General features: G+C 31.6%; 1 protein-coding gene across 1 annotated transcript; it reads right to left on the bottom strand.

Moving 5' to 3' along the window:
* Window positions 1-5,607: 5,607 nt before the first annotated feature.
* On the bottom strand, window positions 5,608-23,982 carry LOC127704737 (NEDD8-conjugating enzyme Ubc12). The gene is made up of 5 exons (XM_052208946.1): window positions 23,811-23,982; window positions 15,524-15,618; window positions 12,750-12,892; window positions 11,203-11,266; window positions 5,608-7,626 (listed from the first exon to the last, which is right to left on the bottom strand). Exons 1-5 carry the CDS (start codon window positions 23,917-23,919, stop codon window positions 7,486-7,488), a joined length of 552 nt encoding a protein of 183 aa, XP_052064906.1. The 5' UTR covers window positions 23,920-23,982; the 3' UTR covers window positions 5,608-7,485.
* Window positions 23,983-24,045: the final 63 nt, after the last annotated feature.

Genomic DNA, 24,045 nt, shown 5'->3' with positions numbered 1-24,045 from the left:
TTACAGTTGTTTTATTTCTCCAGTGACAATGTGGGGACATGGAGTATGTAAGCGCGCTCACTAAGGTTCTTTAATTAGTTCAGTTTTTTGGGGAACAACTAGTGGCAGGTCAATGTTATTTGGTATGCAGTTTTATTAGCATTGGCACATCTCATTTCCATGGAGATTATTTGGCCCTGCCCCCTCAGTCCTGGTCTATTGACTTTGAAACTTTTGCTTAATTTATGTGTATCAGTTTGTGATTAGGTCAGTTTATGGGGAACCACTAGTGGTAGATCAATGATATTTGGTATGCAGTTGTATAAGCATTGGCACCTCTCATTTCCATGGAGATTATTTGGCTTCACTCCCTCAGTCATGGTCTATTGACTAAACTTTTGCTTAGTTTATGTGTATTTGTTTGTGATTAGGTCAGTTTATGGGGAACCACTAGTGGTAGATCAATGATATTTGGTATGCAGTTATATAAGCATTGGCACATCTTATTTCCATGGTGTTTATTTGGCCTGGCCCCCTCAATCTTGGTCTATTGACTTTGAAACTTTTGCTTAGTTTACATGTATTTATATAGTTTGTGATTGGGTCAGTTATTTGGGAACCACTAGTGGTAGGTCAATGATATTTGGTATGCAAATGTATTAGCATTGGCACATCTCATTTCCATGTAGATTGTTTGGTCCTGTACTTTCAGTCATGGTTCATTGACTTTGAATATTTTGCATAACTTACATGTTAAAGTAATGCTATTCTAATTTCCATGTTTGCATTTTACTATCAAAATAACAAAAAGGCGAGATATATCTCTGTGTTAACAGTTTATTATTTTCTTACTTTATATTTCACAAAATATTTTGGATATAAAGCACAAGCATAATTTGTCTTACAATACAGTATATGTTTTGTCCCCTTAACTCATTTAGGATCTTTTTATTTTGCAGTATATTAGTGCATATACCATACATGTACCAAATTTGTGCATTTTGTTGAGATTCAATTTGCATCAGTTTTTCACATTAGGTCCGAGGACACAGTTATCGTCCTTCGATTTTCGTTGTCTACAAATATAGTCCCTAGTGTGGACAGTGTATAACTTGCAAATTTTTTTTTTACACTTTACAAATTTATTTCTTTATATTTAATGCATGAAATATTAAGTAAGGGGATGAAATTACATGTTAAAAAAATTTGGGTGCTGAATCTTTATGTTAAGTAGTGATTAGGTCCAGTATAAAAAGGTCAAAAATTAGTATGTCTGAAGCTGTCAAACTGAATTTTAGACCCCCTTAACATAGAATTGTCAATATTTTGAGTTAGAGCTGGTAGACTTTTCTATAATTTTGATATTATTTGTCCCAAAAGTAGTACACTACACTGTAAAAATCTTTTTGAGATAGAGCAGGTGCGATTTTTTTAATTTGACTTTATTGTCTAAAAGAAATGCACTACGAAATAACTGTGTTCTCGGGCCTAAGAGATGAATTCAGGAAATGTAGATTCTGTACTTTGGCAACGTCCCTGAATGGTTTGCTGGTTTCAATTTGTCAAACTCAATAAAAGTAAAAGATTTACATCTTTATTTGAAAGAAATTCTGTTAAAATGTCCCATTTTGACATCATACGGCTAAAATAAGCATTTTGAAGCAGTTTCCATTTTAAGCCTAAGAGGCATGCTGACTTTCTATCTGAAAGCTTTTTAATGCTTTGATATTTGTGTTTCTATGATTAATTCAAATTCTATTAACCATTTGTGAACTCTGAATATAGAGAAAAGTAGATTATCACAGAAAAAATGTGCAAAATGTGTTGTATTTAGGCCCTGGTAGAACGGCCTGTTTAATGTATGTTCAATGTGAAGAGCTTTGTACATAGAATGTGTTGTCCATCATAAAAATTTCACTAAATCTGTAAAAAAAGCACTTGACAATGATCTGTGCACCTTATCCATTTCATTTACTGCCTTTATTTTCTTCTGTAGGATAGTATGTGGTTCAAATATATATATATATATGCCAGTTGAGACTAAGAACTACATGCAAGTTTTCCATTGAAAAGTGAAAAAAAACTGTGCATCAGACCATACTGTCTGCAAAAAAAGTTGAATGCAAGAGTCCTTTTGCAATTAGACTTCTTGTATCATGACATCTTAGCATAGAAATGAGCAAAAAGTAACAAATTTCCATTTCTTATAGCTTCTGTATGCATTTTTATATGTAAATATGTGCTACGGCCTAAATTGACACTAAATAATGTTCAGTCTTACATAGCCTAAGATCATTTTATACTCATTTGGTATGCTTTTTGTAACTTTTCTTTCCATTTAAAGTACATTTAATATATATGAAAAAATAATTTATGGTAAAAAACTTCAAAAACTTCAAATTGGTTGAAAAAAATGCATGTTTATGTAAGGCTCCCCTTAATTCGAAAATCTCTATTTTCAGGCACAGGCTCATATAAATTTGACTTTTGAATAATTGTAACAACTCTGATAAACCAAATGAGTGGTCAGTTGCTTTTAATACTTAATATATTATATTTAAGAGCATTTCAAAAGCAAATTTTTGCAATATTTGAATTTTTTAAGCCCAAATCTTGAAAGTTGAAATTATTTGATTTAAACGTCAAAATTAAACATTCAAATTTCAATATTAAAATTGCCATAGTTTCTATAATATATATCCTATGGCCATGAAACTTGGCAAACTATCTTATAATTGCCTAAGCTTAGGTCATGAAAAGTTTAATTAGAATTGGTCAAGTCTTTCTATACTATTAGGTCCGAGGACACAGTTATCGTCCTTCGATTTTCGTTGTCTACAAATATAGTCCCTAGTGTGGACAGTGTATAACTTGCAAATTTTTTTTTTACACTTTACAAATTTATTTCTTTATATTTAATGCATGAAATATTAAGTAAGGGGATGAAATTACATGTTAAAAAAATTTGGGTGCTGAATCTTTATGTTAAGTAGTGATTAGGTCCAGTATAAAAAGGTCAAAAATTAGTATGTCTGAAGCTGTCAAACTGAATTTTAGACCCCCTTAACATAGAATTGTCAATATTTTGAGTTAGAGCTGGTAGACTTTTCTATAATTTTGATATTATTTGTCCCAAAAGTAGTACACTACACTGTAAAAATCTTTTTGAGATAGAGCAGGTGCGATTTTTTTAATTTGACTTTATTGTCTAAAAGAAATGCACTACGAAATAACTGTGTTCTCGGGCCACATTATTGGTTTCTGTAGTTAGCATGGTGTTTTTGTGAAATTTAGCAACAAAGGGTTATGATTGTCTAAATCAGTTAAATCAAACAAATCAAATTTATTCAATCATCTTTGGGATATTTACTTTAAGAATGTGCCACAGGTCAGTCTGACAAGGATTAAATAGAACATAGGGGTAAAATGCAGGAATTGTCTTTTAATTTGAAAATCATGAGAAAATCTGGCATGGACATGATTTGCTCAGTTGTCTGTATAGTACAAATTATGGTTCATATACATATTACATTAATATGTTCTCATCCTGAATATGAATCTAATTTGCCAAATTGTAATTTACCTACCATCGATCTCATAGTTTTCATGGTTCTTTTATTCATATTAAAGTTGTTTTTAGATAAGTTTCTACAAGTTACTGTAGAAGATCTACTTTGTTCGATGTATTGAATTTTTTTATGGTGCAAGTTCCCTCTGACAAGATAATCTGACAACACTTCACTTTAATGGTTCAGTGATTAAAATAAAGATTTTCTAAATTACTGATGAAGTCCATTATAATATAAATAGAGGGGGAAAGGGAGGGGTCTCATCTTGAATTCCTGAGAAAATAAATGTCAAAATCCCAATCCCATGAAAAAAATGTCTGTTCCGGCATCAGGATTTAATTAAATTCCTTTTGAAGTAACTGCCTATTCCCGAATTCCAGAGACTTAACGGGCTCAATCCCAAATTCCTGAAAAAGGTACTTCCACCCCTCTATATAGTTCTGTGATTGTAATATTAATGTCACCTTGTACATATAAGCTGGATAATTTGATCACTGAGATTTGTGTTGATAAATAATGCAGAAAAGATTATTCATTAATTGATTAATACTTTATACTTAATGTCCAGTGGCAAATGTTTCATGCATACAACTAAATGATATGATTTTTTTATCAGCTTCTCCTTAACAAATTGTGTAAACTATCAGCCATAAGTCAGAATGTGGAGCTTTTTCAGCAAGTGAGCACAGTTGAACAATGTATTTTTTTTTTACAAATTTACTAAAAGAAGACTAAAAAGAAGTTTAGGTCAACTTATTACCATATGTTCAAACATGACATGTCTGATGAAAAGTGACTAAAAATTCGTAAGGGTTCCGCGGAACCCAGTGTCTCGCCTACTTTTTCTGTTAATCGCAGGCTCAACAAAAATGAGGAAGTTAATCAATAAAAATATTCCTCTTGATACTATCTTGAAAGAAGCTTCTGTCCAAGTTTGGTAAAAATCCAGGATAGTTTATGAATCTAATAAATGTTTAAAAACTTTAACTGCAGACTGAATGTAATGTTAACTGGAAGAAAACAAAATTTCCTTCTAGATACTAGCATTTGATCATAAACAAGCTTCTGTCCAAGTTTGGTACAAATCCAAAATAGTATAAGAAAGTTATTAAAATTTTAAAAACTTTAACCACAGAGTGAATATGTTGTTTCCTGGCAGAAAATCTAAGTCCATTTAAAAGTAAAATACAGATTTATTTTTTTACAAAATTTCCTTCTAGATACTAGCTTTTGATCATAAACAAGCTTCTGTCCAAGTTTGGTACAAATCCAAAATAGTATAGGAAAGTTATTAAAATTTTAAAAACTTTAACCACAGAGTGAATGTGTTGTTTCCTGGCAGAAAATCTAAGTCCATTTAAAAGTAAAATATGGAAAAAATGGATTTATTTTTTTACAAAATTTAGTTCTAAATACTATCTTATGATCATAAACAAGCTTCTGTCCAAGTTTGGTACAAACCCAGGATAGTTTAAGAAAGTTATTAAAATTTTAAAAACTTTTACCACAGAGTGAATGTAATATTTCCCGGCTGAAACACTAAGTCCATTTATAAGTAAAATATGGAAAAAATGGAATTTTATTTTTACAAAATTTACTTCTGGATACTATCTTATGATTATAAACAAGCTTCTGTCCAAGTTTGGAAGAAATCCAGGATAGTTTAAGAAAGTTATTAAAATTTCAAAAACTTTAACCACAGAGTGAATATTTGTGGACGCCGCTGCCGCCGACGGAATGTAGGATCGCTATGTCTCGCTTTTTCGACTAAAGTCGAAGGCTCGACAAAAATCAGGTCAAACACATCTGAGGTCTCATTTTGAGATTTTACAAAGAGCTGAGCAGGGTGATGCAACAAAGCAGACTTCCCTGTACCCTTCAATTCTTGATGTGAAAGCCTTCTAGCCCATAGCTTTTCAATGAATGGATTAACTGCAATAAACTCTGTAGCTATCAAAAAGATGATATTCAATTCCACTTCAGACCCATATGAAAATGTAACATCACAAATAAATATAAAGGACATCTATTTTGAGTCATTCATATGAAAATGAAAACATGAGGTTGAATAATTTTTATTGACTCATTATTTTTTACAGAACAAAATAATATAAATATAGCACATCACCCTGATCATTCATACTACAAGACTATCATCCAAAATTTGGAGCTCATGACTTTTGTTTTCATTAAAACCCCAGTTTATACATTGTTACATGTAAAGATCTTTCAGTCATTTTAAGGTTAACTATTGAAAATGTCTTAACATATCAAGTAAATTTAGTAATTCTAACAGAAATATGTATTTAAAACCAATTAAGATTGTTTATAAATGCCAGATAAGAAAATTTAATGTCATAGAGCATTTCAATAATAGGATATCAGGAACTCATCAAAAGATTAAAGGGTGAAATTCATTTTTTTTAAGGGCACACAATTCATGGATAAACGTTTACATCACTCAAAATATGTTCTGTTGTATGTGACAATAAAGGAGTGGCTTAAACTCTCCATTTTAATTTGTTGTTGTAATGTACCCAAAACCTTATGTGAGAAGTTCTTTTTAAAAAATCTTCAATTTACTTGACAGGTGGTATACATATGAAATGAATTTCAGAGTTTTCCCCCTTTAAGCTATTTCCTTAACAAAGTAGCAAACACACTACATGTACTCCCTTACTATGTAAGAGAAAGATTTTTTAAGAACAATTGAGTATCTATGTTAACCCCTGGCCAAAGGCAATTTTAATTATAACCTCCGTTTGACCTTTTAATATAAGCAATTATTTTTCTCGATAAAAAATTATTTTCAGAACTTAAAAAAAAACTTGAATATAAAAGCTGTATTCAATGATAATGTTTCAAAAATACAATAAAAAAAAAAGAGGAAGCTACAATATTATTTGTGACATGTAACTATTAAATGTTATTACAGGTAAATAAATTCAAAGTTTATACTGATACATTGAATAAGTGTCACAATGATATAAAATATGAGGCAGTTTTATCTAATATTGTTTCTTTTAAAATACTGGTTCCTCTAGACCTAACTTCCCTAACTCTGGTGCATAAATTATTAAACTAATATTCGTATTTTGTGAACATGATTAAAAACACATGAAATGGCAAGTTACAACAGTTTGCTACAAACAGGAAGTTCTGACAACAAATATTTCTTTATGTAAAAGGTAGAAATTTTACTAAAGGATACATTGTAGATATCATTTTTTCCCCCAGTAATTTAACTAGGTATAATGCATATTAAGGGTTTTAAAATCAATTTTAAAATGGTAAAAGGCATATTGTGGCTATTAGAAATGCTAAGATGAGAAAGGACTGTTCTAGTCAATTATGTGATAAAATTGTTCACAGAAAAAATGAAAAAATTCTAATGTGTACAGGCAGTTTAACTAGATTCACTTATCACTTTAGGAAAAAAAGGGACCAATCTTTAAATGACTATTTATTCAATAAAAACTATTCAAAGATCAAGATTCACAGTGATTTGAAAAGTTTTTATGAATGATTTTTCACAATTATGATACATCATGAAGAAATAATAAACCAACTATAAATATCAAGGAATTACGGTATATAAGAAAAGATTAACTAGTACACTGTAATATTCTTTAAATTATTTTAACAATCCACGAGAAAAAAAAAAGAAAAGAAGACATTTGCTGCTACTTCTCAAAATGTCACTGATTAAAAAATTTATTCAACCAATGACAGCTTGATATACTACCCACTTTATATCCTCTTCCAACATCAATCTTTTCCAAACAACAAATATATAACAAATAATATCAGAGCTTCTCTTACTACACATCCAATAAATGCCGTGATGGTGCAGTGGTATTACTTGCATGATGTATTTCCTTGTACAACTCATATGAAATGTTTGTCACATTTTTTTATATCTAAACTAGAAGGGTCATCATTTTAAACATCGTTCAAACATTGTAGATCCTATATAACCTCCCCTCATTGATTTTGAAACATTCTGTTCAAATAACCGTCTGTTGTTCTGTAATACGTCTGCTGCTTCTTTATTTAATGGGTCCTCTGGATTTGGCTCCTATAAAAGACAATAAATTATTAATTTCATACTGTGCGTATTAAAATGTTTTACCATATTTATTGACTTCATACATTATATTATATCAAATTATCTGCAAACAGGACCGATAACAAATAGAAAACTTATTCTCTTATGGTTGTGGCCTGTTATCTATTTCTTGCAAGAGAAGAGGTGCAGTGTGATACAAAAACTGCCCTACCGGTAATTTGATTGGCTTATCCAGCATCATGAGACCATATTACGACATTTTCATTGGCTATTCCTAGTTCATTGATAACTTTCAAAGGTTAAGACCATGTACATTTCGTCCATGGCAACATACATATGTGATTTCTTCATTAATATACAAACAGTTGCATTTTTTACCTGGATATCTTCTTTTTGACAAATTTTATTTCATTCTAAGTGTACAAAAAGTTTTAAAATGTCTGTTTGATGCCGGAACAGAACATATGACTTCATGCTGGTATGTGAAAAAGACTAGATCAACGATAAGCAGAATTTTTAATTTAACACAATGAGTGTGCTGACCATAAGAGAAATAGGTTTAATAACTTGTGAGAATTGGATATCACTTCATATCAAATCTTGGGGTTTTAATTTAAATAGTAATAATAAACTTGCCAAAGGCTAATTTATTATTATATTGAAATTAAACAACTTGAGTTGATATCAAATTGTCACTCATTATGAAACCTATAATTATCATGAAAATTTAAGTCTATTACGGTTGTATTTGGTTAAAAAGTGGGGTTATCTAACAAATCTCATTTTTAAAATGTAGCTCCTCATTATAAATTTCATACAACTGTGTTCTCAATATCCGCTAATCAACTGCAAGAAGGACTGACAGCACGAGAGCAACCTGTCATTTTCATAAAATTTCTTATGCTTTACCATGCTTTACCATGCTTTACCATGTTTACAAGATATTTTTGTCTGATTTCAGTTTATTCATTGTTGTGTCAATAGGGTCTTTCCAAGAAACATAATCTAACTAAGTTTGATATTGATTGGATGATTATTTCAAAAGATACTATCTGAAAACCTAAACTTCCAGTCTATTAATTGCTGCTATGACTTTGACGTTAGTAACTTTAAATATCCCTTAAAGACAGGTAAAGATCTGATTTATGGCTCAAAAGATATATCCAGAAAAGCAACCTTCCCCTAAAATTCAGTATTAATAGGCACTTTGACCTACTGCCTGAAAAATCAATAGGGGTCTTGTTTTTTTCCAAGAAGCATTCTCATGTTTGGTACAGGTTGGCCATATGGTAGAAAAAGATATTATCTTGCAACCAAAATTTTGGTCTATCAATTGCTACTGTGACTTTGAAAAAAATAAATGTGGATAGTGTCCACATGTGGACACAGATGATGCCCCCGCTTGCATATCATATAGTTATAAAGGGACATAACTGAAGAACGGTAAAAGTGATGCTACCCAAATTTGAACTTGATCTGAGTTTTGTGGTAATAAGCATTGTGTGTAAGTCTCATAACATTTGGTTGAGGCTAACTTAAGTAGAGAACAGAAACTAAAAATTCAGCAATTTTTCTATTTGTAAACACGCATAATTCTAGAACGGTTGTGTATAAGTTTTATAACATTTGGTTGAAACAAACTAAAGTTAGAGAACGGAAACGAAAAATTCAGCAATTTTTATGTTTATAAAGGGACATAACTCAAGAATGGTAAAAGTGTTGCCACCAAATTTCGTACTTAATCTGTATTATGTAGTAATAAGCATTGTGTATAAGTTTCATAACATTTGGTTGAGGCAAACTAAAGTTAGATAAACTGTTATCACAGAGATATGTCTTGCCTTTTTGTAATTTTGATAAGACAAATGTTGAAATTAAAATAGCAATACTTTAACATGTAAGTTATGCAAATATTCAAAGTCGATGAACCATGACTGAAGGTACATGGCTAAACAATCTCCATGGAATGAGATGTGAAAATGCTAATACAACTGCATACCAAATACCATTGACTTATTATCAGTCGTTCCCTTTAAACAAACCTAAACACAAACATTAACTTGTAAACTATGTAAAAGTTTCAAAGTCAATGAACAATGATCAGGGGTGGGGCTATATAAAAAATTATAATTTCCATGGAAACGATACTTGCAAATGCCAATACATTTGCATACCAAATATCATTGACTTAACTTTAGCAGTTCAACTTAAACTGATCTAATCACAAACTAATACATGTAAACTAAGCAAAAGTTTCAAAGTCAATAGACCATGACTGAGGGGGCGGGGCCAAATATTCTCCATGGAAATGAGATGTGCTAATGCTTATACAACTGAACACCAATTAACATTGGCCTACCACTAATGGTTCCCCTTGAACTGACCTAATCACAAACTAATACATGTCAACTTAGCAAAATATTCAAAGTCTATAGACCATGACTAAGGGGGCGGAGCCAAATAATCTCCATGGAAATGAGATATGCCAATGCTTATACAACTGCATACCAAATATCATTGACCTACCAATAGTGGTTCCCCATAAATTGACCTAATCACAAACTAATACATGTAAACTATGAAAAGTTTCAAAGTCAATAGACCTTGACTGAGGGGGCGGGGCCAAATAATCTCCATGGTAATGAGATGTGCCAATGTTAATACAACTGCATACCAAATATCATTGACCTACCACTAGTGGTTCACCATGAACTGAACCTAATCACAAATTAATACATTGTTGACGCTGCCGCCGCAAGCGCCGGAAACAGCATACCTATGTCTTGCTTTTTGACTCCGCCAAGGCGACACAAAAACGGAAACAAAAAATTTGTACTTGATCTTAGTTTTGTGGTAATGAATATTGTGTATAGGTTTCATAATGTTTGGTTGGGGCAAACTAAGTTACAGAATGGAAACTAAAAATTTTGCAATCTTTCGATTTATAAAGGGGCATAACTCAAAAATGGTTAAAGTGACACTACCCAAATTCAACTTGATCTGTGTTTTATCAGTGGAAGTCAAAATTAAACATTGCATTGTATAAAGCATTGATTGTAGTTGATTCAACTATAATCATGGACAAAGGAAGATAAATCCAATTTAAATAATTACTTGATATTTAGAAGAAAATAAAAATTTTGCAATTTTTCCATTTATAGGGGGCATAACTCTAGAACCATTAAAGTGACACCACCAAAATTCAAACTTGATCTGTGTTTTGTGGTAATAAGCATTGTGTATAAGTTTAATAATATTTGGTTGAGGCAAACTCAAGTAAAAGAACAGTAACTAAAAATTTTGCAATTTTTCCATTTATAAAGGGGCATAACTCTAGAACTGTTAAAGTGACACCACCAAAATTCAACCTTGATCTGTGTTTTGTGGTAATAAGCATTGTGTATAAGTTTCATAACATTTGGTTGAGGCAAACTCAACGGAAACCAATTCTGGGACGTACGTACGTACAGACGGACAAGGGTAAAACTTAATGCCCCAACTGCTACAGCAGGGCATAAAAATCAACATTTTGTAACTTTGTTAAAGCTGATAATCTATATATGTTTAAAATTCACAAATTCTTACCAAAAATAAATACTGTAATCCATATACTATAGAATTAATTGTTAAAACAGGCTTCCAGTCTTCTCTAGAAATAGACAAAACCATTTAAAAAATATATATACAATAAGCTATCACATATTGTTTTTATTGTTAATAAATGTTCCTTGACGTGAAAAACAATGACAGAACAATTACAAGTGATTTTAAATCAATATTCCAACAGCATATACTATTTATTCAACATATACATTTTGTACATTATAGTACAAATTTAGTGTGCAACTAAATATGATAAATTTTCTAGTATGCTTTTCTTCATCACTGTATTATTTATTGTCAGTTTTCTATGTACACACAGTTACAGATTTATCAAAGAATAACCAATAAATTATGAACTTAAGTTATTAATTTAATATCAATTTGAAAAATGAAATATGAAACAATCTAACTGACACTACTGACGGCACTGCAAAAAATATATGATAGATTGATAATTGGTATGGCTGATAACTTTCAACAAATGCTAAAATGTGATATTAACAGTGTCAGAAACAATTTTATGGATATATATGCAATAGAATGGCATACAAATTTATCTAACTTTCCAAAATTGCATACATATAGAACCTTTAAATCTACATATTCAACAGAATTGTATATCTAACTCAATTTAAAACGCAGTGAAAGATCAGTACTGGCACAATTTACATGTGATATTCTCCCACTAAGATTGGAAACAGGATTTTTTGTTGGTGAGCCAGAATACCAGAACAGAATGTGTGACTTCTGACACGTCGAAAATGAACTACACTTTCTGGTTGAATGCCAATTCTACAAGGGACTAAGCAATCAATTATTCTCTGGACTAGTAAAACCATATTGAATTTGAATAACAGTGAAAAGTTAAAATTATTATTGTCTGAATATCCTTGAAAAACAGCTCGATACTTAGAACAGTCATTAACAAAACGCAGACAACACTTATATTTAAACAATTAACATGTATATAAAATTCCTGCTGTCAATCTGAATAAGAATTGATACTAGTATCTATTCAAAGTGACTTATAGGTCCATTGGGCTGAGTGTAATTTAATTAAAATATTTCAGTATTGTACATATTTTTGACAGGTCATACACAATGTCACTATATTAAACATATTGATAGAACAGTCTAGTCAGTAATGATTTAACAATTTCATAAATGCAGTTCATAAATTGTAGTTTTAAACTGATGTTAATATAACTTACAAAATGTAACATTTCATAAAATATATGTCATTTAATGTAAAATTACTGTTTGATGGACAACAGAGCAGTAAAGATTTGTTATAATTGATTTCATGATCAAATAAGGTACAGAAAAACATACATGCATCGCCAACAGAAAGAACAATCCTGATCCAGCTGCCCAAGTTATAGATTTGGAGCCACAAATTTGACAATTGTTATTCAGAATCATAGTACATGTAGTATCGTGTTTCTGATAAAACTTTAAATCTGTAATTGTAAGAAGAGCTCTACAGTTACATAAGACTAATATTTTCAATCTTACCGTTGTAACCTTACCTTAAAATATTGAGGCATACATTTCCTTCCAGATCTATGTTAGGATGATACACCATTGTTTCACATTTTACCTTTGGAGGGTCATGAGGATAACCTTGACCTACTTTAAAACTAAATACAAATCTTCCTCCTCTGTAGAAACCCTAAATAAAAAAATATATCATTTATGTTTGTTTGCTGGTGTTAAATGCAACTTTCAGCAACCTTATAAAAACATGATGTGGTATGATTGCCAATGAGACAACTCTCCACCAGAGACATGACAAATGTAAAACAATTCAAACAAGAAAACTAATGGCCTGAGTTATGTGAAACAAAAAATTTGTTCAGGCGTGACATTTGTTCCACAGGAACTTATTTCATAGGAAATATGTTCCACCGGAATTTATATCACAGAAAATTTATACCTTGAATATATATTATAACGAAATATGTTCCAGCACTGTAAAACTTGTTCCGGAACTAATTTTTTGACCAAATGTGAAAAAAGTTTTGGAACAAAAATCACAGCTCCATGAATTTTGTTCTCATATAAAATGCTTCAAAAAAGTGAAATAAGTTCCTGTTATATAAGTTCCGAAGGAATATACTTCATAGAAATCAATGAATAAGTTCCGCTCGAACCTATTTCACAAAAAATAAACAGGGAATGTGTCCATGGGACACAGATGATGCCCCCGCTTGCACTTGCATATAATGTTATAAAGGGACATAACTAAAGCTACGGCAGGGGCATTAAAAGTTCCTTTGCAACATATTTCACAGCAGAACATTTTGTGAGCTTTGGGATTGCGGTTTTAGCCTTTTTGTTTTGTTTTTGGCAAATTCCACATTGTTGAACATATTTTTTTAGTATCAAACACAATGCCTTTCCAATAGTATCTTTCTGTTATCTTGTTGTTTTATTTCACACCTTGGTGCCCACTATGGTCATGGCACATTTTCAAAATACTCTTGAGTTTGTCTTTTGTCACTACAAGTCTTTTAATTAATTGATCAGTCACTTTGTCCTTTTCAACATAGTACAAATTTTCATCTTTAACTATAAAACTTTTCTGAGTGATTTTCCTTATTCTTCTCTTTTCTGCCTCATTAGTGTCGTTTGGGTATTTTTTATTCAGAATGTAATTAAAATTTTTACTATACTCCACAGGATCCATATTGGATGTTTACACTTTTTATTTATTACATTATCAATATAATACATGTTTTTATAATGTAATCGAATGATAACTTTAAACTCACTGATGACAATGCTCAGTATTAAAGATCACTTGTATAACCAGTAGAACTTATTTCACCAGGTAAGGAACAAATCTCACAAACCCAGAACTTATTTCACCAGGTAAGGAACAAATTTCACCAACCCAGGACTTATTTCACCAGGTAAGGAACAAATTTCACAAACCCAGGACTTATTTCACCAGGTAATATGTGGAACTTATTTTATAGAGATGGAACAAATAATATAGAAATTATCTGTGAAATAAGTTCTCCCAGAATATATTTCCTGTGATATCTATTCCACTGGAACTTTTTTCACAGGAACAAATTTTGACTCACATATGTACAAAACAATGAACAAAAATAAAATATGATATACATCAACAGACAACAACCACTGAACTACAGGCTCCTGACTTAGGACAGGCACCCTTCCCATAACCTGGGACAGTAGAGTAACGGCATAACACAAGAACAAACTACAAAACAATAAACAAAATACAAATATGGGAACAGCAATAAATGAAAACCACTCAATTACAGGCACATATAGAATATGGTGGGGTTCAACATGTTTGCTGATATCACCAAGGAAAAATGAGGTATTTTTCCTTAGCAATATTTTTGAATAGTTTTGTTTAAAATATTATATAAATCTAAATTTTTTTTATTACTTTTAGGATGAATTAAAGTGTTAGAATATCAACATGTCAAAACTCAGTAAGGGCTTATTGCAAATGAATTATAATTTATTTGCAATAAGCCCTTACTGAGTTTTGACATGTTGATATTCTAACACTTTAATTCATCCTAAAAGTAATAAAGAAAATATAGATTTATATAATATTTTAAACAAAACTATTCAAAAATATTGCTAAGGAAAAATACCTCATTTTTCCTTGGTGATACTGATGCCAAACCCTCCCCTTAACTTGAAACAGTTGTGTAACAGTACAAAATAAGAACAACCTATGAAAATCAGTTAAAAGGACTTAACTCATCAGACTGATACAAAGCAGAAAAAAAAAAACAACGAAACACAGACTGGACGTGGCAGGGAATTTATACATCCCTCACAACAAAAAAAAGACACAAAGTACAGATTTGAGAGTATCTATATCATGGTAGCCAGTTTTTTATTGATGGAGGAAGCCAGAGTACCCAGAGAGAACCACTGACCTAAGACAAGAAAATTGTCAATCCTTGTCAAACATATATTTGTTCTGCCTCATAGACATTCCTCTGGAAAGTTTGTTATTAACAATGCTATAACATCTGTTCTTTATGAAAGAAATATGTATGGAAAAGACAATTGTCTTCTGTTGAATAGAACACCAAATATTTTAACTTTGATTTTGTTGTATTGTTGAGTTCTCAACTTCTCATCTCATTTCTTAAGAGGCATGTGACCTGTATTGATAATTGTTGACTTTCTACCTTTGATAGAGTATTTTTACAATATTTTCCTATAATGATACAGTACATACATGTCAAATATTTGAACACAGTTATATGTGTGTTTAGCTCACATCTTTTATTCTAATACATACCTCATCTGGACAAATGATAAGTTTAAAGGTTAATAAGTCATCTTGATCAGGAAAATCTACTTGACAGGTCTTTGGTAAATTGAGTTCATGAATATCTGAAAAAAATTACTAATACATATACTACATGTATCATAATAATCTGCCAATTATAAAATACCCTTAATATGTGTTATTGATTTAAACCTGACAATGTTCCAGCCAGACCATGTTTCAGGGCTCAGCATCCCATCTATTTGTCTGACTCCCATGCCCTTTATATTGTGCTGCTCTGACTTTTATTGAGGTTTTTTTTACATAATTTTTTTTTTATTTCCAATCTACATCCAGAAGTCATTAAAGAATAAAAGTAACTGGGCCTTCAATGGGGACTTTATACTTTGTGCTGCTTCTGCCATACCTTGTGTCTTTATTGAGACACATGTACATGTACAGCAGTACTTTGATAGGTTCTGAATTCATACCTGCCAACTTTTAAATAAAATGCTTCGCTGGGGCGCAGCTTGATACGACCGCAGAGGTCGAACCCTGAACAGTTGGGGCAAGTATGGACACAACATTCAAGCTTGATACAGCTCTGAATTTGGATTGTTATTAAATATTTGACACAGCATAGGTTTCTGACACAGAAAGAATGTGGTCTAAGAACTTGAATTTTTTTAATTTACCTATTATGGTCCAATGTCCAAAATCAAAATACATGGTTAGATTCAGCATATCAAAGAACCCCATATATTCAATTTTTGTTAAAATCAAACAAAGTTTAATTTTGGACCAAATTGGACAAACTTGAAAACTGGGCCCATAATCAAAAATCTAAACACATGTTTAGATTCAGCATATCAAAGAACCCCAAGAATTCAATTTTTGCTAAAATCAAACTAAGTTTAATTTTGGACCCTTTGGACCTTAATGTAGACCAATTTAAAAAACGGGACTTAAAATTAAAAATCTAAATACACGGTTAGATTTGGAATATCAAAGAACCCCAATAATTCAATTTTTGATGAAATCAAACAAAGTTTAATTTTGGACCCTTTTGACCTCAATATGAACCAATTTGATAGCGGGGCCCACAAATAAAAAATCAAAATTCATGGTTAGATTCAGCATATCAAAGAACACCATATATTCAATTTTTGTTGAAATCAAAAAAAGTTTAATTTTGGACCCCAACTTGGACCAACTTGAAAACTGGGCCCATAATAAAAAATCTAAACACATGTTTAGATTCAGCATATCAAAGAACCCCAAGAATTCAATTTTTGTTAAAATCAAACTAAGTTTAATTTTGGACCCTTTGGACCTCAATGAAGACCAATTTAAAAAATGGGACCCAAATTAAAAATCTCAAAACACGGTTAGATTTGGCATATCAAAGAACCCCAATAATTCAATTTTCGATGAAATCAAACAAAGTTTAATTTTGGACCCTTTTGACCTCAATATGAACCAATTTGATAGCGGGGCCTACAAATAAAAAATCTAAATACATGGTTAGATTCAGCATATCAAAGAACCTCATATATTCAATTTTTGTTGAAATCAAACAAAGTTTAATTTTGGACCCCAATTTGGACCAACTTGAAAACTGGGCCCATAATCAAAAATCTAAATACATGTTTAGATTCAGCATATCAAAGAACCCCATATATTCAATTTTTGTTGAAATCAAACAAAGTTTAAATACTGGACCCTATCGTGGACCAACTTGAAAACTGGGCCCATAATCAAAAATCTAAACACATGTTTAGATTCAGCAAATCAAAGAACCCCAAGAATTCAATTTTTGTCAAAATCAAACTAAGTTTAATTTTGGACCCTTTGGACCTCAATGTAGTCCAATTTAAATAAAATGCTTCGCTGGGGCGCAGCTTGATACGACCGCAGAGGTCGAACCCTGAACAGTTGGGGCAAGTATGGACACAACATTCAAGCTTGATACAGCTCTGAATTTGGATTGTTATTAAATATTTGACACAGCATAGGTTTCTGACACAGAAAGAATGTGGTCTAAGAACTTGAATTTTTTTAATTTACCTATTATGGTCCAATGTCCAAAATCAAAATACATGGTTAGATTCAGCATATCAAAGAACACCATATATTCAATTTTTGTTAAAATCAAACAAAGTTTAATTTTGGACTCCAACTTGGACAAACTTGAAAACTGGGCCCATAATAAAAAATCTAAACACATGTTTAGATTCAGCATATCAAAGAACCCCAAGAATTCAATTTTTGCTAAAATCAAACTAAGTTTAATTTTGAACCCTTTGGACCTTAATGTAGACCAATTTAAAAAACGGGACTTAAAATTAAAAATCTAAATACACGGTTAGATTTGGAATATCAAAGAACCCCAATAATTCAATTTTTGATGAAATCAAACAAAGTTTAATTTTGGACCCTTTTGACCTCAATATGAACCAATTTGATAGCGGGGCCCACAAATAAAAATTCTAAATTCATGGTTAGATTCAGCATATCAAAGAACCCCATATATTCAATTTTTGTTGAAATCAAAAAAAGTTTAATTTTGGACCCCAACTTGGACCAACTTGAAAACTGGGCCCATAATCAAAAATCTAAATACATGTTTAGATTCAGCATATCAAAGAACCCCAAGAATTCAATTTTTGTTAAAATCAAACTAAGTTTAATTTTGGACCCTTTGGACCTCAATGTAGACCAATTTAAAAAACAGGACCCAAAATTAAGAACCTAAATACACGGTTAGATTTGGAATATCAAAGAACCCCAATTATTCAATTTTAGATGAAATCAAACAAAGTTTAATTTTGGACCCTTTTGACCTCAATATGAACCAATTAGATAACGGGGTCCACAAATAAAAAATCTAAATACATGGTTAGATTCAGCATATCAAAGAACCCCATATATTCAATTTTTGTTGAAATCAAACAAAGTTTAATTTTGGACCCCAATTTGGACCAACTTGAAAACTGGGCCAAAAATCAAAAATCTAAATACATGTTTAGATTCAGCATATCAAAGAACCTCATATATTCAATTTTTGCTAAAATCAAACAAAGTTTAATTTTGGACCCTTTGGACATTAATGTAGACCAATTTGAAAACTGGACCCAAAATTAAAAATCTAAATACACTGTTAGATTCGGCATAACAAATTAATAAATGTGATCAAAGATTTTACAAATCTAATGCGCCATACTGTGCAATTAAAGATTACTTCTTGAAATTTTTCAATATTTGAAATTTGAAAAAAAAATAATATTTGAAGAATAATTCTTTTTAATTTCTGAAATCTGAAATGAGAAAAAATTGACCCCCACAATTTCTTTTTATCCCCCCCCCCTTTTTCCCCCAAAAAAATTCTTTCCCTCAAGATATGGTCATAATCTCAATTCAAATTTCCAATGGAGTTGGCAACCATAATTACCCATTTAAATTTACCATAGTGCTAACTTAATCTATTTTATAATAGAATTAATAAAAATATAGTGTCAAATCTTTCATATGGATTTTTTTGTAAAAAAAAAAGATGAAAACATTTGCAGATATTTTTACTGGTCTTCCTTTATAAATATGCATTTCTTTAAACATAATTTAAAAGCAGAGTAAGGGAAGTAACCAAAACGTATTTGGATTACCTCCCTTACACTGTTTTAGAATATCTTTATTGTTCATTAACCATTACTTTATACATAATTTAAAAGCAGTGTAAGGGAGATAATTTCAATGATGTATTTGATTTATCTCCCTTACACTGCTTTAAATTATGTTTTGTACTAAAGTATTTGTCCATTAACCAGGACAACCTTGTTTTTCCCCCTTTTTTGGACCTAATTCCTAAACGGTTTGAGCCATAACCCCCCAAAGCAAATCCTAACCATCCCTTTGTGGTATGGAAACTTGTAGTATAATTTCAAAGAGATCCATAAACCGTTCCACAGTTATTGTCTGGAAACTAGAAAATGCTCATTTTTGGCCCCTTTTTGGCCCCTAATTCCTTAACTGTTGGTACCATAACCCCCAAAATCAATCCCAACCTTCCTTTTGTGGTATTTAACCTTATGGTCAAATTTCAAAAAGATCCATTCACTTAAACTAAAGTTAGAGTGCGAAAACCAATATGTATTCGGACGACGACGCCGGACGACGACGACGGACGACGACGACGACGACGACGACGACGACGCCAACGTCATAACAATATACGACCACAAAATTTTTTTGCGGTCGTATAAAAACAGGACCCAAAATTAAAAACCTAAATACACGGTTAGATTTGGAATATCAAAGAACCCCAATAATTCAATTTTAGATGAAATCAAACAAAGTTTAATTTTGGACCCTTTTGACCTCAATATGAACCAATTAGATAACGGGGTCCACAAATAAAAAATCTAAATACATGGTTAGATTCAGCATATCAAAGAACCCCATATATTCAATTTTTGTTGAAATCAAACAAAGTTTAATTTTGGACCCCAATTTGGACCAACTTGAAAACTGGGCCAAAAATCAAAAATCTAAATACATGTTTAGATTCAGCATATCATAGAACCTCATATATTCAATTTTTGCTAAAATCAAACAAAGTTTAATTTTGGACCCTTTGGACATTAATGTAGACCAATTTGAAAACTGGACCCAAAATTAAAAATCTAAATACACTGTTAGATTCGGCATAACAAATAAATAAATGTGATCAAAGATTTTACAAATCTAATGAGCCATACTGTGCAATTAAAGATTACTTCTTGAAATTTTTCAATATTTGAAATTTGAAAAAAAAATAATATTTGAAGAATAATTCTTTTTAATTTCTGAAATCTGAAATGAGAAAAAATTGGCCCCCCACAATTTCTTTTTATCCCCCCCCCCCCCTTTTTCCCCCAAAAAAATTCTTTCCCTCAAGATATGGTCATAATCTCAATTCAAATTTCCAATGGAGTTGGCAACCATAATTACCCATTTAAATTTACCATAGTGCTAACTTAATCTATTTTATAATAGAATTAATAAAAATATAGTGTCAAATCTTTCATATGGATTTTTTTGTAAAAAAAAAAGATGAAAACATTTGCAGATATTTTTACTAGTCTTCCTTTATAAATATGCATTTCTTTAAACATAATTTAAAAGCAGTGTAAGGGAAGTAACCAAAACGTTGTATTTGGATTACCTCCCTTACACTGTTTTAGATTATCTTTATTGTTCATTAACCATTACTTTATACATAATTTAAAAGCAGTGTAAGGGAGATAATTTCAATGATGTATTTGATTTATCTCCCTTACACTGCTTTAAATTATGTTTTGTACTAAAGTATTTGTCCATTAACCAGGACAACCTTGTTTTTCCCCCTTTTTTGCCCCTAATTCCTAAACGGTTTGAGCCATAACCCCCCAAAGCAAATCCTAACCATCCCTTTGTGGTATGGAAACTTGTAGTATAATTTCAGAGAGATCCATACACCGTTCCACAGTTATTGTCTGGAAACTAGAAAATGCTCATTTTTGGCCCCTTTTTGGCCCCTAATTCCTTAACTGTTGGTACCATAACCCCCAAAATCAATCCCAACCTTCCTTTTGTGGTATTTAACCTTATGGTCAAATTTCAAAAAGATCCATTCACTTAAACTAAAGTTAGAGTGCGAAAACCAATATGTATTCGGACGACGCCGCCGGACGACGACGACGACGACGACCGACGACGACGACGCCAACGTCATACCAATAAACGACCACAAAATTTTTTTGCGGTCGTATAAAAACACCATGGGGGTTTTAGTGACATTTTTTTCAAAGGTTACAATTTTTCCTGCATTTTCGCATGCACCGTTTTGTACTCTAGAAATAGTGTCATATCTTTTTGTTTTCTTATAGTATTCTGATGATGAGCTTATAAGACCTTCCTTCTTTTTATTTGCATGATGCTTGTGCTTATATTATTGTGTACAAAAGATAGTAGATGTAGCTACATTTTGTAGAATACCAGCAAATATTATCTTGTGTAGGATTAAATGACTGTTGACTTTTCCAATTAAAAATATGGACAAAGAAGGACACTGATTCCTTGTGAAAAATAAAAGACAGACTCACAGTACTTGAAATGATTTGATCATTTGATAACAAGAATGACAACACTGTATGATCTGTTTCAAAACGTGTAATGTCCATAAGCTACTATTTAATATGTTCATGGTGGCACTGCAACTCAAATTGCAACAAAGCAAGCACACTTCATTGACTTGTATTTAACTTGATTTATATTTTAATAAACGTCTGATTTAACCTCTACGTAATCACATAAATGAAAATTTCTTATGAACAGTTCTTTTGTATTAACTGTACATGCTTGCTTGACAATCTTGCGAAGTCCAGCATCTGGTACAGTGTAGAACAAAGTAGTTACTGACAGCCTGTGTCTGTTGTGATGTTTTGAATTTCAATGAACGTAATCTATTTATTACTGGTTAATTATTAAGTCAGGGATTTCGTTGGATGTGTACTGATTGATATTTTAGTCTTAGATGCATAATTTTTTTATCAGTTGTTATTGGCTTTAAACTAGCTGTCAGTAACTGTGAGTACTCTCAGATCTGTACTTAAGTGACTTTTTGTTGTGGGGATGTATAAGTACCCTGCCATGTCCACTGTGTTTTTGTTATATATATTTCTGTATGTATCCATCTGATGAGTTAAGCCTTTTTCAACTGATTTTTATAGTTTGTTCTTATGTTGTACTGTTACACCACTGTCCCAGGTTAGGGCGAAGGTTGGGCGCCTGCTAACATGTTTATCCCCGCCACATTCTGTATGTGCCTGTCCCAAGTCAGGAGCCTATTATTCAGTGGTTGTCATTTGTTTCTGTGTATTATATTCTTTTTTTGTTCATTATTTTATACATAAGTTGGGCCGTTAGTTTTCTCGTTTGAATTGTTTTACATTTGTCATTTTGGGGCCTTTAGTAGCTGACTATGCAGTATGGGTTTTGCTCATTGTTGAAGGCCGTACAGTAAACTATAGTTGTTAATTTCTGTTTCATTTTGGTCTCTTGTGGAGAGTTGTCTCATTGGCAATTATACCACATCTTTCTATTTTTATATTGATAATGTTCTGAGCTATGAAGGGCTTCTGATAAAATAAACAGTTCTTCATGCTTTGCCACCGTTGTCAATGCTCTGGTCTCTATCAGTCTATTGCAAACTTCGCAAAATGCAAGTGATTTACTTATTGTTGAATTTTTCAATCAGCCGTGCTTTTCTTCTTAAGAGGCCCAATATTCGTCTTGCAGGTGAAAATTTGTCTACTATATGATCACGATTTTTACAATTCTGACATACAATGTACAGACAGAGGAATACAACTCAAAAGTTTCACCCAAGTTAGAATTTCAGCATGTTGCAATAACTCGTAATCACAATAGCTTTATTCACAATCATGATCATGCAATCAGGACAAGGGGTCAAAATTGTGTAGTTCACATCTAAATCCTGAAAGTTGGCAGGTATGCGAATTCCTCAAGCAAGAGACGCTATGTGTCGTGAATATGGGCCAAGAGACTTTAGAACATAATGTTATGTAATTGTTTCCTGGACTTTCGTGCACACTATTGTAATGTAACATGATGTTATTGTTACATATCTACGAATCTATAGAATCATAAAGCATCTCAACTAGCAAGACGTTATTTTCTTTACACAAATCTAACAAGTTAATAACCCTCCAGATACTATATGTTGCTAGGTCAACTCAATGAGTTTGACTGTCCCTCTGGTATCTTTTGTCCCTCTTCAATATGAGTCCATAAAATATCTGTTTTACGTAGATCAAGCTTAAAATACAATAGCCTGAATAGAGCTATCTCTGAAATACATATTTTTTCTCACTTGCATGTCATTATAACATGTTTCTGTATTTCGGTTTCTTTTTTAACAGATTCTGAAGTAAAAATATGCTTGAATTAAAAAAACTAATGTTCACAGACTTTGTCCCCTTTCACAGGTAATGCCTACCTCATATTAAATGTCTGAAAAGTGGTATGTCTGACTTAAGGGCAGAGTGACCCTTCTATAAAAAGTCCAACAAACAAAAGGTTGTGGTTATTTTCTTATGCTCCTTCATTTCTTTAAACAAACTTAAGTCCAAAATTTAAATGAATTCAATGCCTTAACCTCTTTGTAGATATAACTCGTAGTGAAGGATTTCAATCCCCATGCCACATTACAGACATTACTCAAATCAATGGAATGTGATAAATTCATTCAATTTCTACAGATACTTTTTTCGGATTTCACCTTTCTGTATTCTCAACTGTGCAGCTGATGCTTTTTTCTGTGTTCCTGATTTTTCTCCGCTATCGGTACCGTCTTTTTTCTGCTGTTTCAGAGAAAACAACTTAATCATTTTGGTTTTCTGTTTCTTTTTTTTTTTTATTTGTGAAAGTACCCAGTGCGTAATAAAGCACTTCCGCTTAAAGTTTCGTATGATTACCAGAGAACGAAAGAAAAATAACCGACAGACTTGATATTT

The sequence above is a fragment of the Mytilus californianus genome, unplaced genomic scaffold, assembly GCF_021869535.1.
Source record: "Mytilus californianus isolate M0D057914Y unplaced genomic scaffold, xbMytCali1.0.p SCAF_6, whole genome shotgun sequence".
Lineage (NCBI taxonomy): Eukaryota > Metazoa > Mollusca > Bivalvia > Mytilida > Mytilidae > Mytilus > Mytilus californianus.
This window is presented reverse-complemented; position numbering and strand designations above follow the sequence as displayed.

Excerpts from the sequence above, each read along its gene's own strand:
- LOC127704737 (XM_052208946.1), bottom strand. The coding sequence starts at position 23,919 with ATGATTAAGTTGTTTTCTCTGAAACAGCAGAAAAAAGACGGTACCGAT. Across the intron at positions 12,893-15,523 it reads TTATCATTTGTCCAGATGAG|GGTTTCTACAGAGGAGGAAG; the intron begins GTATGTATTAGA and ends TTTTTTATTTAG. Across the intron at positions 11,267-12,749 it reads GTATGCCTCAATATTTTAAG|AGAAGACTGGAAGCCTGTTT; the intron begins GTAAGGTTACAA and ends GTCTATTTCTAG.